This window comes from Zea mays, chromosome 7, assembly GCF_902167145.1.
Source record: "Zea mays cultivar B73 chromosome 7, Zm-B73-REFERENCE-NAM-5.0, whole genome shotgun sequence".
NCBI lineage: Eukaryota > Viridiplantae > Streptophyta > Magnoliopsida > Poales > Poaceae > Zea > Zea mays.
In genome coordinates, this window is record NC_050102.1 from 111,324,988 (window position 1) to 111,341,051 (window position 16,064).

The 16,064-nt window shown below is 49.3% G+C and overlaps 2 protein-coding genes across 3 annotated transcripts; one reads left to right on the plus strand and one right to left on the minus strand.

Annotated features, from left to right (window-relative positions):
• The first annotated feature begins 204 nt into the window (after positions 1 to 204).
• On the plus strand, positions 205 to 1,712 carry LOC103632706 (protein ALP1-like). The gene is made up of 2 exons (XM_008654449.3): positions 205 to 464; positions 539 to 1,712. Exons 1-2 carry the CDS (start codon positions 226 to 228, stop codon positions 1,569 to 1,571), a joined length of 1,272 nt encoding a protein of 423 aa, XP_008652671.1. The 5' UTR covers positions 205 to 225; the 3' UTR covers positions 1,572 to 1,712.
• A 38-nt stretch (positions 1,713 to 1,750) lies between these two features.
• Positions 1,751 to 15,374, minus strand: LOC103632707 (endoglucanase 22). Of its 2 annotated transcripts, none has more exons than XM_008654451.4 (4): positions 14,529 to 15,206; positions 14,012 to 14,212; positions 13,652 to 13,906; positions 1,751 to 2,552 (listed from the first exon to the last, which is right to left on the minus strand). In XM_008654451.4, the coding sequence occupies exons 1-4, from the start codon at positions 15,015 to 15,017 to the stop codon at positions 2,139 to 2,141; spliced, it is 1,359 nt and encodes a 452-aa protein (XP_008652673.1). In that variant the 5' UTR covers positions 15,018 to 15,206; the 3' UTR covers positions 1,751 to 2,138. The 2 variants fall into 2 exon arrangements, with proteins under 2 accessions (XP_008652673.1, XP_008652672.1); XM_008654450.3 differs by lacking the exon at positions 1,751 to 2,552 and adding an exon at positions 7,422 to 8,501 and having other exon boundaries at positions 14,529 to 15,374.
• Positions 15,375 to 16,064: the final 690 nt, after the last annotated feature.

Consider the following 16,064-nt stretch of genomic DNA (forward strand, 5'->3'; position numbering starts at 1 on the left):
CTGAAGCACACTTACTTTGGAAGACAAACCTTTCAGTCGTACGGTGCAAGCCACGACTATCTTACGATGCAAGACACTATTGCCTTTCATACGAAGCCACGGATGGCTTTCAATGGAAGCCATCTTCCCCCCCCCCACCTTTGCTCTCCCCTATATATATTCAATGAACCTGTACCATATTCTTCACCCATAGTACTCAGTGAATCAAGTTATCCATAGTTCGTTATGTCTCCGAGCCATACGGAAGATGAGTTTGCTTCGAGTGATTCGAGTGATAGTGAGGATGAAACTCTTTTGCTTGTCAACCTACTAACCCTAAACATTGCGGCTCAACACCTTCACCGCCGACGGTCCGGTCTACCCCGCCGTGTCATTCACAGAGATCATTTCGCTGGAGAAAACCTCATCCAACATCACTACTTCGCCGCTAACCCAGTGTATCCACCGCATGTGTTTCGTAGAAGGTGCGCACTTCATACATTTGTCTTATGTTATCATTTGTTCAAGTTTTGACAATTATGCAATACCATTTATATAGGTTCCGCATGAGTAGGCCTTTGTTTCTCCGCATTCTGCATGGTCTTCAACAACACGATATTTACTTTACACAAAGAGTTGACGCAACTGGTATGCCCGGACTAGGACCATTACAAAAAGTTTGTGCGGCCATGCGGATACTTGCTTATGGCTTACCTTCAGATGCGGTAGACGAGTATATTCAAATTGGGGAATCAACGGCTAGGGAATGCCTTCATCATTTTTGTCGCGCAATCATTGATTGTTTTAGTGCCTGGTATTTACGCACTCCAACTCAAGATGACATTACTCGCATCATGCATAATAGTGAGTCGCGGGGTTTTCCTGGCATGTTGGGATCCATCGATTGCATGCACTGGGAGTGGAGGAACTGTCCAACGGCATGGCGAGGTCAATTTTGTGGTCGAAATGGTAGGGCATCGATGATACTTGAAGCAGTTGCAACGTATGATCTATGGATTTGGCATGCATTTTTTGGCATGCCTGGGACAAACAATGACGTTAACGTGCTCCACCGATCCCCCGTATTTGACCCAATCACTACTGGTCGAATGCCACCTGTCAATTACACAGTTAATGGTAATGCGTACAACTTCGGTTATTACCTCGCTGATGGTATTTACCCCAACTGGCCTACTTTTGTGAAAGCAATCCGACACCCATACGAGGAAAAGAAAGTCTACTTCACTCAGATGCAGGAAAGTTGCCGAAAGGATATTGAGCGTGCATTTGGAGTACTTCAAGCCCGGTGGGCGGTGCTCCGTGGACCAGCTTATGGTTGGGATCGTAATCGTTTGACAGAGATAATGACGGCTTGCATCATCATGCATAACATGATTGTTGAAGACGAAGGGCCATTTGCTGCAAACATTGATTTCGGAGACAACTCTTCAAGGATTGATTCATCTCAAATAATAGCGGAAGGCCGTGCCGAATGGGTTATTAACCACTTTGATCTACGTCGCCAAGATAGATCGTGCTCCCTTCAAAATGATCTTGTCGAGCACTTATGGAGTCGCCGTGGAAGTATGTAATATTTATGTGTCGTAGCTGCTGAGTTCGCAGTTACTATCAGTACTTGTTATGTGTTTTCGTCTAAGTTTGTATTCGAATAAATAAGCTACGTTTCCCAAATTTTCCATACAGCCTACTACATTTTAGTTGACATACTAGGTTTTATTGTACCACACACAACGCAACATCAGAATTCATGTTTTCTTCTACAATTTATAACATACCATTCGATTGGCAATAATCTTGTTCAAACATTTATGACATCCAAGCTCATTATTGTCTAATACAACAGCAAACAACTTAAGATACACTGGTTCGACCAAACAAATACTGTTGTGCATAATACAAATTCGTAAATGAAGTAACCTAAAATTGTCTCAACAAGTCTCAACAGCACATGCGCACATCGTAGAGAACCGTTCATCATTGCTCAAAAGTAAATATGAACTGCTGCAATTTTTTTTTCTGTTCCTTCATCACAACCCAAACTTCAGGATCTACATCTTCTTCGTTTGTCGACAACAGCATCTGCAAACGTTGTTCTGCCGATTTCAGTTCTTATAGTTTGAGTTCCCTTTGTCTTATGCTTAACTTTTGGGCTTCCAAATCCAATCTCTTCTTTTGTATCTCCCTGTCTTCTTCAGTGGTCTTTTCTTTTTTTTCCCCTTTTCTATGGACCTCTGTATTTGTTTCTCAGTAATTTCTTGTAATCGGCTTAAGTACTCCGGGGACGAAGATGAACCAGCTTTCTTTCTCTCAGCTTTACTGTAATCACGGCCACGGGGCCTCTTTCCTGACAGTCCAGCGGATCCACTGTCAGTCTCCGGTGTTTCCACTGATGGACACCCCGACGAAGGTATTGATCTTGCATGTAATCCTCTAAACGAGTGTCCTTGACATATGCTCTCCCATTTGGGTTCCCCCTTCAGTTGATGCCAGCAGTGCATATAATGAAATGGTTTGCCCTCCTCATGAGCGAACAAAGTGGCTGCCTTCGATGTCTGCAAAGTTGGAATGCATTATATAATTAGTTGCAGCAGAGACACATGTAGTACATATAATCATCGTTTCATTAGCCGTACCTTATCGTCATCACTTAGACCACTTTGTTTCTCTCTTAGGACATCAGCCCTTATCTTGTCCCATCGGCTGCTAAGTGCTCTGTTTAGTCGATAAGGAAATTCCCCCCTTTGTTCATTGTACCTTTTTTCAATTATGGCCTAGAGACCCTCCCTCCTTTGCCCAGTATTGACAATAGGGTCACTACTTATTTGCAACCAAGTAGTACAAAGGAGTCTGTCTTCTGGGGCTGTAAAGTTTTGTTCCTTAGATTTCTTTTGTTTTTGAACTGGAGGTGCATTTTTCTCAGGACTATTGATGTCCTGAACACTGTGTTCAGCATCTGACTCCAAGTGTACAGGCATTTGTGGTATAGTGTTCGAACCCTGCAACGGTGTACTTGATAGTGAAGGTGGATAAGAATCTGTGTATGGACTCATTCCAACCGACCCAAGAGGGTTCCTCACAAAATTCATGTAGTGATTCCAATATAGTGCAGATTGGGAAGCAGGGATCATGGTTGATTGGGAACTAGTATTCCCTGGCTGAATTGGAGCCCACGTTGTAGTTGGACCTTGACCAGGACTAGGAAAATTAATGTTTCCCATGATGTTGCAATCGACTGGATTCTGCTGCATGTAGCCTGTTGGCCATAAGGGTGGTGGTGGTGGAAATTGCTGGGCATTTGAGGGATTTGACATCGCCTGCGACGATGTCGCATTGCTGGCAGGGTCCATGCTAGGATATGTGGAGATGGCACACATTTAGTCATATGATACACTTTGAAGCCAATCGACAAAACGAGGTACGTTAAACTTAAGACAAACCATATAAAGACACTGAAATAATAGAACCATAATTTAATGAACTTATTAAGGAGTAGCATCAGAACATTTAAGATTCATCATAGTTCACAGACGACAACGTTCTGGACATCATACTAACTTAAGCTGACGAGGTAGCATGGAGAATTAGACATACATGACACGACTAGTTCGACAACATGACAACTACGACAACCCGAGTACTGGGATGTTCAAAAGCAAATCCTGCTTGTACAGCTGGAATACAGTGAACTAATAAATATTCCAATAGCTATTACGAGTTGACCTATCTGAGTCGCTGAAGTACCACTCGTCACTCACATCCGGGCAGTAGAACTCCTCTTCGTCGACGGATGGTTCAGTAACTGTTGGAGGGGTCGACGGAGATGTCGGATCAACACTTATGTCATCCCCCTCGTACTTAGCAATTTCAGGAAAAGCTTGGACTTTTGCCTCTAAGGCATCTTGGTGAAGCAAATCAAGTTTTTCTTTCATGGCAAAGAGGGTTCTAGCTAATATCTCTTCGTCATGCATGTGGTCTAATGCATGATCTACTAATCCACGAAGGGATTTTGTGGCATCCTCGGCACAGTCGACAAGTACTTTAACCAAAGACTTCATGGTATCTTCTTTCGAGGATGCCATTCGGAACTGTGCTGCAAAGAATAATAAATGAACAAACACTACGATTTCCTTATGAACCATACAGGCGTAACGAATTGAAAACAGCCCAACATATTTATCAATGATGTTGCATGCAACAAGTAAAGATTTCAATTGTAGCAGTCATATTGAAGCATGGAACATAACATATTTATATTAGTATAACACTGCAAATGTTATGACTGGTAAGGCCAACATATGCGAATTAGAAATAACAAAAATTTGACTAGTTCGATATATTGTTGTTTCATGTGGTCATGGACTGAAAATACAAGCAATGCACTCATTGTACAGCAGTAACAAATGTTTGATGTCAGTCTTGTACAAAACAGTTAAGGAGATAATTAACAAACAATGCACTCCATGTAAGAAGAAACATTGCTTTAATGCGAGGGTTGTACAAAACATTGTAGGATACAAAAAACAAGCTATGTACTCCATGCAAGCACAAACATATAGAACATAATAAAGAACTGTCTGCTCATACCATAACTTGCTGAAGAAAACATAATGTTAATGGGAATATATTGTGAAATAAGTGAGGGTTATACACATTACTACAACACAAATAAATTAGTTGTTGTATCAATATAGAAAGCTACTATATGAAGGTGGACAATAGTTTAGTATCGTCCACTCGTATACAAGGGTGACAAACAAATTGGGGGGTAGTACAGCAACACAATTAGGGTTCACATACACCTAACACTATGAATGAACATGAGGCATACTAAGTTCAGAAGTAATGCCCCCTCTGATTATGTCAATGAGAGTTTTAAAAAGGATAATAAACAATGAACATTACACTGAGTTGGTTGAAGTAACACATTGTGGGGCACCCAACTATTAATCACTCTAGTACATTTACTAAAATGACCTGTTGTTGTGGACAGTGTTCATCCAAAATTAATTCGAGAAGACTACACTTGAAGGCAGTATGCAAGCAAGTCCGTAGTGTAGGGATTACAAAATAATGGCAGGTGAAGAACTTGTGGCCCGAATTGTAAGCACAACCAAATTTAGTTCGACCAAGTTTGAAAGACATTCAGCGGGTGAGTACCTTACAATTGTGTAACCCTAATAGGCAGACCAGATCCGCGGAAATTTGTGAACTGGGGATTCATCGTTTGTTTGCGGATGAAATTTCTTACGGTTCAAAGGATAACTAGATTGCCGTAGTAATAAGATGTTCAAAGTTGTGCGGAAGATTAACATAAACAATACGGGTCGAAGGGCGTACCTCAAGATCCGAAGATTTGGGCGGCAATAAGACGAATCGAACTGCTGGATTGGGGATCCGATGAAGGCGTCGATGGTCGGACGGGGAAAGCAACCAAGCGGTGGCGACGAACCTGGACGGAGCCGGATTTGCGCCCGCTTCGTCTTCGGTCTTGACCGGAGCACCTTGCTGACCACCTCCACTTCGTCGTCCACAGCTCCGACGGGGACCGGCACGCTAGCGCGCCCGAATCGCCGTCGCCTCGTCGCGAATCGCCGAAACGCAGGCGCCTCGAACAGGAGAGAAGACGACCGCGAAGCTTCCGGTCGGTGCCGCGGGCGGATTCTTCCGCGCGAAGAAGTGGAGGGGGACTGCACAGTGACGCCCTGCATCTGGCGTGAGAGAGAAGAGGGCGGCGGCGAGGGGAGGCGGATAGCGGCGACCGCTGCGGAGGGAAGGGGTGAACAGTAACCCCTATACCGTGAACTGTGATAGGGGAGGGGGTGCGAAGGGTGGAGCGTTGCAGTCAGTCTTACCTATCAGTAGTAGTGTTCGGAGCCCCTTTAGACTGCAATGACATCGTACATGTAAGTTCAGTTTGGATGGTCTTCATTTACTTATCAGTAGTACTGTTCTATCTTTTTTTTAATATGCTCAGTAAGATTAAAGTGACCTATGATAAATGTATGAAGCACTGCAGTCATTTATTTTGCAGTTTTAATTTTTCTATATATTAGTTTCCTTGCATATTTATTTCCATCTGTGTCATTTACATTACTACTAAAATGCACTAAACAACCTTTGAGCGGTTCTAATAAAAGACCAGTACTATATATTATTCAGTTCGTAGTGACCATGTTCACCTGGAATGATGTGTTTATTTTTAGTTGGTACAACTAATGAATTTTAGGTGTAAGCTAGGAGTTTATTGGATTCAGATTTAATCTGGTAGTGAATTGTGCCTTAATATGAACCTTAGGTTCAATGTTCTGTTTTTTTTTCTTTTGCAAAACCAGTGTTTTTGTTTGGTCATTACAAGACAAGAAAATACTTTTGTTTAGTGTGTCGGCCTGTCTGATTCAATTTCATCACAGGAAATGGACAATGTGTAGTTTTTTCACATTTTGTATGATGAGATGTACATGCCCGCCTTTCTTGATGCTCAGAAGATTTAATGGTACAAAATGGTAAATTGCATGATCTATTGTTCAATAAACAGTTAGCAATTCCCGTAAAATAATTGCAGAAGTAGAACTTAACTTTTTCTAAGGACACCGCCTTTTTTTCTTGGAAGTTGAAGTTTTTCGTTGGTCTACCAGGATCTCTCCTTTACAATTGTGTTTTAGAGACGACGGATCAAGTGTTAGGAATGAGGTTGCAGAATAAAAATGCAGTTGATAAATTTTAGCTGTCTGGATTTCTCCACATGTTTGAAGTATTCAGACTATGCACCTTGCTTATTTGCTCCAGTTTACTGGTTACTCAAAATGTGGGTGTTTACTCAAAATGCAGGACTGCTTTTGACTGACGATTTATTGTGACCTGGACCAACTCAACTACAGTTCCTGACTGTTTCAGGATCCATGCCATCGTAACTTACTGAACTTATTTGCACTATTTTGAACATACTGCAAGAAAAAAAAAAGTCCATGTCTGTTATATTCGTAGCAGTCCTTTGGCGTGTATCCTAAAATATTTTTAACTAAATATATTGGCGAATGGTCCTTTGTTTGACAATCGTTTATGCCACCATTTAACTTTTAGTTACAAAAATTTAGTAGGTCCACTTGCTGCTTGCTGGCCACTACCCACTAGTGCTGATTTTGTGACCTTCTGCCTGCTCCTTTTTATTTGCTTATTCACAAGTGTACTCGTTAGTTTACCAGGCCTGACATATGGTGCCTAATTATCTCATTGATTTACTTGTTCCCTTTGCAAATTCAGCAGGGCAGCAGGCCAGGTGTTAGCGTGGCCAAATGTTGACAACCAAAGCATGCCATCTGACAAAAAAATAGCAAATCATTGCTTCAGAAATGAGAGGTCCTATTGATTCAGATATAATTATTTGAAGGCTCGATCGGCTTGCCTTTTCTTCACACACAGCCTAAGAGAACTTATAGTTGTATGCATGTAAAGAGAACACATTACAGCAAACATTACTCCGAAGATAGATAGAGCATGTAATTTGTCTGTGACTATGTATTTGCTGTTTCTCCCAGTAAATAAATATTACAGTTCTTTTCAGTTCTGAGACACCTAGATTTAAACACATACACTGCACACCGGCCCTTTTCTCGTCCTTATTGCTCCACTATGATTCCTGTCCTTTCTTTCACTAACCAAAACTCTCTTTTCCTTTATCTTTCTCTCATATTAACACTTCAAAAAAATAATTATATGGAAGCAGCTAGTAGTAAATTATAAGCTTATGAGAAAGAAAAAAAAGAATTACCCTGGCCCGCCTTTCCATACCACCGCCGCCACCATTTTTTATCTACAGTCCGCCTAGCTCATCGGGCGTCGTTCCTCTCCGGCACACCTCCGGCAGGGCCGCCGTCGCGCGCCAGGCGGTGCAGCCTGGCGAAGACGGCGACCATTGGCGCGGTGTTGTATGTGCAGGCCTCGGTCTGCATGTAGTTCTCGCGCTCGTCCCGGAACTCGTCCCTGGAGTTGGGCCCGCCGACGATGGCGCCGGCGAGCACGTTGGGGTTGGGGCGGCCGCGGCCGAACCAGTCGTCGAAGCCCTGCATGCAGCCGATGAAGCGGCTGTTGGCCTTGTGCGCGACGATGGAGGCGCCGCGGTGGTGCACGCGGACCGGGTACCGGCGGCCGTAGCCGACCATGTAGCTGAGCCGCAGCGGGTTGCGGCCCAGGATGTAGTCGGCCTGCGAGCGCGCCAGGGCCAGCAGGTCGGACGGCGCGGCGGGGGCGCCCGCGGGGCAGCGGAGGAGGCCGCCGCCGAGGTAGCGCGAGTAGGCGGTGAGGAGGAAGGCGGCGCTGGAGACGTACTGGAGGTTGTTCCACTGGCGCACGTACAGCATCCCGCCGGGGCTCCGCTCCACGTCGTCGCTGCCGTTGCCGCCGTTCCGGCCCAGGCACGCGCACAGGTAGTGCTCCGCCTTCGCCTTGTACTTCTCCAGCACCGCGCCGTGCTCCTGGGCTCCCGGGTCGCCCTCCAGCAGCAGCTGTTTGATCACGATGCAGCAGCAGCAGGAGGTGTCATACATACGCAGTTAGAATTTACAAAGAAGTTGCATTGCCCAAAGTTGATTTGCTAGTTTATAATTGTTGCTGTGAATATTACGTGCGTGTTCTAGATGACGAACTGAGGTAGATCGTATCGTATCGAACCTTAAACGCGGTTCGATCCTAGGGCTAGTAGGTAGTAGGTGACAAGGAACCATTCATGCATCACTGTACTGTATGAAGCAAGGGACAAGGAATGGCGAAATGCAGGGACAGGGAGCCTGATGAGCTAGCCACACCGACACCCCTACCATCAATCGTGAATGAAAATGGCAGAAGAGAGAGAGAGACAGCAGCAGCTAGCAATCAATGAACTGCTTGCAGAATTGCGATCCAGCTCGACAATTCCAACGGAACAGTCGAAATCTCCATTGATTCGGCGCAGGGCTGGCTGCTGTCGGTGGGCTTGCGAGGCGGAGGCGACGGGCCACGTGCACGGTGGAGTCAGTGAGTCACCACGGCGGGCGTCGCTTTCCCGCGCAATGCTCTCCCTCACCTTTAGTACGAGCGGAAATAAAGGTGAGGGAGAGACCATCCTAATAAGCGAGGTGCTCACTAGCTGTATGCAATGCATGGACGTTCACTTGAGAAACTGAAGTTGTTTCGTCGTTTTCTTCTGGACATCACCGATTTGACGATTTGTATTGTATAGGTGTGCTGTGCGCGCGGGAAGTTGACACGGCAACGCAGAGAGAAACCTACGCTAATGAATTATTAGCCCAACAACCACTGTGATTGCGGCTTGCACCACTTTGATTGCGACTTGCATGTGTACCTTCGTGGTTGAGTGCTTAAGTCCTCCGTCTCTGCTAGCTAGTCAATCAAAACCGAAAGAAAAGACACCAACCACCGCCGCATGGATCTACTAGGTTCTAGTCTCGAAACCCCGGAGCCGAGCTTCTCTCCAGTCCGGCCACTGGTTGGCCGGTGTCGGATCCAAACAGAACGGAAATAAGGGCACGAGCAATGGATGTTTTAAATTGTGTCTTCCAGTGTGTTAGGGGTGAATATAAAAAAACTCAAGACATGTATTTTGACGAATACACAGTGTCTTAACTTTATGTTCGAGACAGGAGATTAGCTGATTAGTCACTTTAATTTATTGAACGTTCTGATTGGTACAATGAATATGGTAAAACACATGTTTTAGACATACTCTTGTATTATGTTGTGTTTTAGTTATGCTTTATACTTGGAGTACCGTGTAACAGTGTTTAACAGTGTCTAGGTTGTCTAACAGTGTTTAGGTTGTACATGCCCTAAGCAGCCCAGTGTCTAGGTTGTCTAACAGTGTTTAGGTTATACATGCCCTAAGCAGCCCTACGTGGTGACGGTTGATGCTTACTGGTACTACTTCCTCCCTACAGTATGTCCCAAATTGATACTATAAATATATGTGTACTCTTCTATAAATTCGGTCCAATTGGTTTGTCCTGGGATATTTCTGACGCCTCTTGATTTGTTGCTCCACGGGGGAATTATGGTTCTCCGTCCCTCGTTCGTGAGCGCGCAGTTTCACAGAAATACATAGGAAAACGACGAGGTTTTTTTATATATATTTGATAGCATATTGCTGGGTCAACTCCAAACTAAATGTCAACATCTCTGCTCTTTAATTTGCAGAGATTTTTCTTTTAAACGTCAATATCCTAGAGCACAAGTTGCCGATGCGTTCCAAGAAACCCGCACGCATTTTTGAACGTTCTGTCATCGCGCGCGCTGGGATATATATAAAATATATCTTTGAAAACAAATGGTACCGAGCAGAACAAAAACCGAAGGCTGCCAGCCACCTGATCATATAATAATACTAGTATATGATAGTGACATTAGTACTACTATATATTTTGTAGGCTTTTGTGCGCAGAGAGGTTAAACGACCAGCATGCGTGTTCCATACTTCCATTAGATCACCCAGTAGCCAGTACCGCTGGTTCCGTGAAGACCAGGATGATGTGTGCATCTATATATATACACAGTGACTGCACCAGAAAACAATGCTTCTGGACGCCAGCGCATGTCAGCATGTATGATTGCTACCGTATTCATCAACACCACCAGTTCAGCATGTGGGCACTTTCCCCCTCGCGTGTGCGTGCGTGTCACGTACATATGTACATGTACTGATGTACATTACATAAGCCGTGTCACGATACATCTTTCATTTCTCTATCGAAATGAAAGACCAGGCTGCCTGCTTCGTGCGCTGCTGGTTCCGCGAAGACCAGGCCGGCTGCTGTGCGTCTATACAGTGACTGCACCGGAAAGCAATGCATTCCACCATGCTAGCTTCTGGACGCAAGCGCATGGAGCCTGGTCCTTCAATGCATTTATGCATGTAGTATGACTGCTACCCTATCCACCAGTTCAGCATATCGGCACTCACTTCCCCCCCTCACGACAGTGAATTTGAGACGGAAAAGGTGGTGGTCCGGCGGGTCACCCATCCAAGCCGGACAACGATCCGTCGTGCTGCACGACGCGTGGAATCCCGCGTAGACCCACGCCACGACCCCCCGTCTGTGACGGCGCATCGACCTACGGCAGGTCGTCGATAATTCTGCGCGCGTGCGTGTCATGTACTACTTGTACATGTATGAACTCAAGCCGTCTGTGAAGGGACGCCGTGCCATTTTTGCCGCCATGATCCCTGGAGTGTCTCCGGCGGCGGTCCTTTTTTTTTTCTTGCCTCGACCGGCAGGCACCGGACAACAGGCGCTGCGTACCGGCCGGTACGTAGTAGCTCTCCGCCTCTCATCCCTCCACGGAAGCGGAAGGAAACAAAGCGTGTATCGTACGCGGGGCTTCCAAATTTCTCGCGTTGGTTTTGTCCGGCTCTGGAGGGGGAGGGAAAAGACACCCGCGCGCATGTCTGGAACGCATGCAGGCAGCTGCAGACACACTGGTCTCCGATCCCGGACTTCACTCCAAGGGCAAGGAGGAAGACACGCGTGACAGCCGGCGCCGGCCGGCTAGGCCGCGGCGGATATGCATGCAAACGTCGACGTGGACTGCGCGCGCGGGGCCGGCGCCGGCCGTCGCTCCACCAGCACAGCTGGCTAGCTAGCTAGCTGAGCAGAGCAGAGCAGAGCAGAGCAGAGCAGAGCAGAGAAGAGCGGCTAGTGCTTTACAACTGTGAGAGGTTCTGAGGTGTCACTTGCTGTCAGCGAGTGAAAACCGCGTCCGTCCGGTGGCGCTCTTGGTGGGTCGTCGTCATGCATGCGGGCAGGCATGGCGCGGCGGCATCCGGCATGCATGGTGATCTGCACACCCCGGCCGGCCGGCCGGCCGCCCAGAAGAATTTGCAGCAGCCACTGCCATGCCGTGGGGCACTGTTTGGGATGTTGAGATGTTTCGGCAAAGGGGGGGAAAAACACCATATGGGTTGCTCAAAAGCCCAGGAGGAAGCATATATATCCGTATTTGTGGTCCATTACTATGGCCAGGTATTATAATCAGATACTGTCACCTGGAACTCGTAGGATGCATGCGTGCATGGGCCACATAACATGTCACGTGCTTGCATGAAGGAGAAAAGTGCTCTTTATTTGCAACCTCTCACAGCCCGAATAGTTTTCGCGTAAAAGGAGATGATTCGTTTCTTTGACGAAACGGTGCCTTTTGTCAAAAGTGACCGTGCCATGTCTTAGAGATCTAGTAGCAGGTCTAGATCTTCACTCCTCTACCACCAAAGATGCATGGGTAGTACGTACTGGTAGTGGAAGAACTGTAGAAGCAAGCCACAGGCAGCCAGTGTGATTAGTCACTTGGCCTAGACCGGACCCCCCACAGGGCACAGGCACACAGCAGAGCAGGGGGGACCCTGATGCGGAGAGAATGGAAAATGGAAAAGGCTCTGATCAGATAGATGCCCAGCCCAGCCATGTGGCTGGCCGGATCAGCTACTGCTGCTACTCAGGAGCCAGAAGAAGTCCAGGACACACACACACACTTCCCCGGCCAGCATCATTGCAACAGGGAGGTAGGTCAGCCGATGGACGAGAAGTGGGCTTGGTCCGTAGCATAGCATCGACCACAGGCAGCGGAGCTGTTCCGTTTTCTTGGAGCCATGCCCATGCGGATGCGGATGCATGCAGCATCTTCCTCTCCGTGTCGCCGTCAGCGCCAACAGTTCCGTGGGCACGGTTTCTTCTCTCAGATTTTTAGCTCGTAATCGGGGTATGGTAGTAGTACGGGGGGTTTTCTTTTTTTTTCCCGGGGGGACAGGAAAGTATAACGCCATGTGGAGGCATTAACTTCCCTTGCTAACCACGTCCACGATCGAACGAACCCAGCCAGAGTCACTATCCATCCTCCAAACCGGTCACTGATGTGCGCGAGCCGCGGCGACACTGTCCTGGATTGTTGGATTCATGGTAGGGGCTAGTTTTGTAACTTCATTTTTTCAAGGGTTTCTAATCTTCCAAAAGAAAATGAACTAATTTTATTATAAAAGGTAGAAATCCCTTTTAGAAAAATGTGTTGTCAAACTAGCCCATAGAAAAAAAAATGACGTTTGCTTGCAGGGCTCACCCACTCAAGCACCTTCACTACACTAATCATGGTCGTCTCATGTTTCGTCTATGGGGTGATGAAAGGAAAACAATTTGCAAGCAGGGGATCTGTGCTCTGCTTTTGTACGAGCCTTGAAGAAAAGGCAGGTCCGTCTGCTCCAAGGGTTGGGGTCGACACGAAACTGATACGTTTTTATTTATTTATTTATTAAAAAAGGGAAACGGGAGGGAAATTCTCTAGTCTTTTGAGGGTGCGCAGGGTGATTAACAGCTGGCCGGAAAAGCGGAGAGGTTGACGTGGGAGATGACACCCCCTCCCTGCGTGCGTGTGATCAGATCGATCCTTTGCCTACGGCTTTCGCGCTCCAGCAGCTTTCGAACGAACCGTGTGAAAAAGCGAGCATCAACTCATGCACGCAATGACGAAATTCCATCACTATTCCTAGCTACTACAGTACTAGAGTCTGAGGAAAACGCGCGTTGCATGCGTCCACGGAAGATGATAACGATGATGACGATGAAAGGAAAAAAACAGGTGCAGCTAGCTGGTGATCAAGAAAAACAGCGAGCGGTACCTTGGCTGCGAGGACCTGGACGCCGGCGTACTTGACGTCCCAGCTGAACTCGGTCATGGCCCAGCCGACGCCGCCGAAGGAGTCGGCCTTGTCGACGGCGTAGCGGAGGTACTCGTCGCGGCCCGTGGCGCGGTGCAGCCACAGCGCCGCCCACAGCAGCTCGTCCCGGTAGCCGCTCACGGACGCGTAGTAGCTGCGCACCTCCTCGATGCTGCTGTCGTACGTGCCGCGGTACCGGTCTCCGAACTCGAACAGCTGCCGTAGGTAAGCACGTACGTGTACGTATCAATCCATCAGAGTGACATACAGGAGAGGGTAGGGGTGATGATGCAATGATGACCCACCCACCCACCAACCCACCTGCTGGGCGTGGTGCAGGAGGAGGTGGGAGTAATGCGGGTTGGAGCGGCGGAAGACGATGGAGGCCGCGGCGAGCGCGGCGGCGGTCTCGCCGGCCAGGTCGGAGCCCGGGCTGTCCTTGTCGATGCGGTACGCCTGCCGCGACGTCGTCATGTCCTCCGGCCGCTGCCAGCAGTAGTGGTCCGTGTCGCCGTCGCCCACCTGTCAGCCACGCGCGAGCGACTGTTAATGACCTGGCCCTGGCCGTCGTCATTCATTCATACATATAAGCATGGATGACGACGGATCCATCGATCGCGTCGCTTCCTAGCAGTAGCAGCTGGCTGGAGCCTGGCAGGCAGTCAGGCAGCAGTAAATTTCAGCTCGGCCCGATCCATCCACTCCATATCCATGTGTGGTGCAGTGGGGCGACGCACGCACGCACGCCTAGGCGCCTAGCTAGCGTACGTGGCAGCAGCAGGTAGAGAATAGAAGGAGGAAGAAACCCCAAGAAAGAAAAGACGCACGCTGTATGTACCTCTGCCCAGTAGACGAATGGCTCGGTGTGCGCCTTGACGAAGTAGTCGGTGCCCCACTTGATGGCCTCGAGCGCGTGGCCCCACTCGCCGGCGGCCGCGACGTCGTCGGCGAAGTCGATGGCGCCCCAGGAGAGCATGGTGACGGTGAAGGCCATGGGCAGGCCGAACTTGACGTGGTCCCCGGCGTCGTAGTAGCCGCCGACCAGGTCCACGCCCTGCTGCAGCCCGTCGGTGAGGCCCGAGTGGCCCCGCCACGGCACGCGCTGGTTGTGCGGCAGCCGCCCCGACCGCTGCGCCTCGAAGTAGAGCAGGCTCTTGGACAGCGCAGCGCCGTAGTCCACCGCCTCCTCGTCCCCTGCCTCTGCCTCCACGGCCGCGGCGGGGCACGCTGCCAGCAGCACGGCGGACGCCAGGAGGAGGAGGACCTCGAGCGCGCCGGCGCGGGTGCCGCTGCCTGGAACCGGCCGGCGTGCGCGGCCCCGGCTCATGGCCAGTGCGCGCGCACCGCGCCTCGTCGCTCACTGCCGCGCGTACGCACACAGAGTATTTGGTTTTGGGGGACCCGGTTTCCCTCGCAGTCTGGCTGTCTGTATGTCGATGCTTTGTTCGACGCGGTGCTTGGGTTGGGACGGGACGGGAGGGGCTCTCGGTGTTCGGGGTTTCCTCTCTGTCCTGTCCTCTTTTATTGTTGCGTTGCGTCTCTAGGACGGATGCCGGATGTGGGGGGGGGGGGGGGGGGGGGGGGGGGGGGGGGGGGGGCGTCTGCGCTCTGCGGGCGGTCAGCCACTGGCGATCTGCCTGCGGGGGGCTCTCTCGCGCTCTCCGCTTTCCAGGTGTGCGAGAAATGATCGGCGCACCCTCTCCTGCCCGCCCCGCGACATGTACGCGTGCTCCGGCAGGGGTGCGGACTTGGCGTGTCGCCCCGCCGGCTGGTTGGGTTCTCAGTTCGAACAGTGGCTGCGGCGGGTGGTTGGGCAGGCGAGCTGCCGATCGACGACGGGCTACGCTGGTGCCTTGCCTGATGAAGTGATGGGTGAGTGGGCGATCGATTGACAGTTTCGGCTTGTTGGTGGCGGCATTAATGCGAGTGGCAAGGGCGACGGAACGACCGAGCCGAGGCGGTGCAGCGCAGTGGGTTTGACCTGACCGGCTCAATGCTGGCTGTGAAATCCTTGGGAGGGACCAGACTTGAATGATTCTCGGGTGACGTCGGGTGGGGACTGCGGAGCGGGTACGGCCGGAGAGAATGGACTGCATGCGTCGATCGCTGTGTACTACGACGTTGCTCGGCGGGGCGGCGGGCCTGGACCGGCGCCGCGCAGCCGGATCCGATGAACTCCGTGACGTTACTGGGCCGTGACAGCAAGCGTGCCGTTTTGCCGCCGAGAGACATCCTACACTCAAGTGATCAATGTTGACTGCCACTGCGTTTCCGTTTCTGGAGTCGTTGCGTCAAAAAGGCATGCGACCGAATAAGGGCACGCGGACGCGCAGAAGCGGACGAAAAGAGTGGCTGGAACAGCGGCCACTATGGC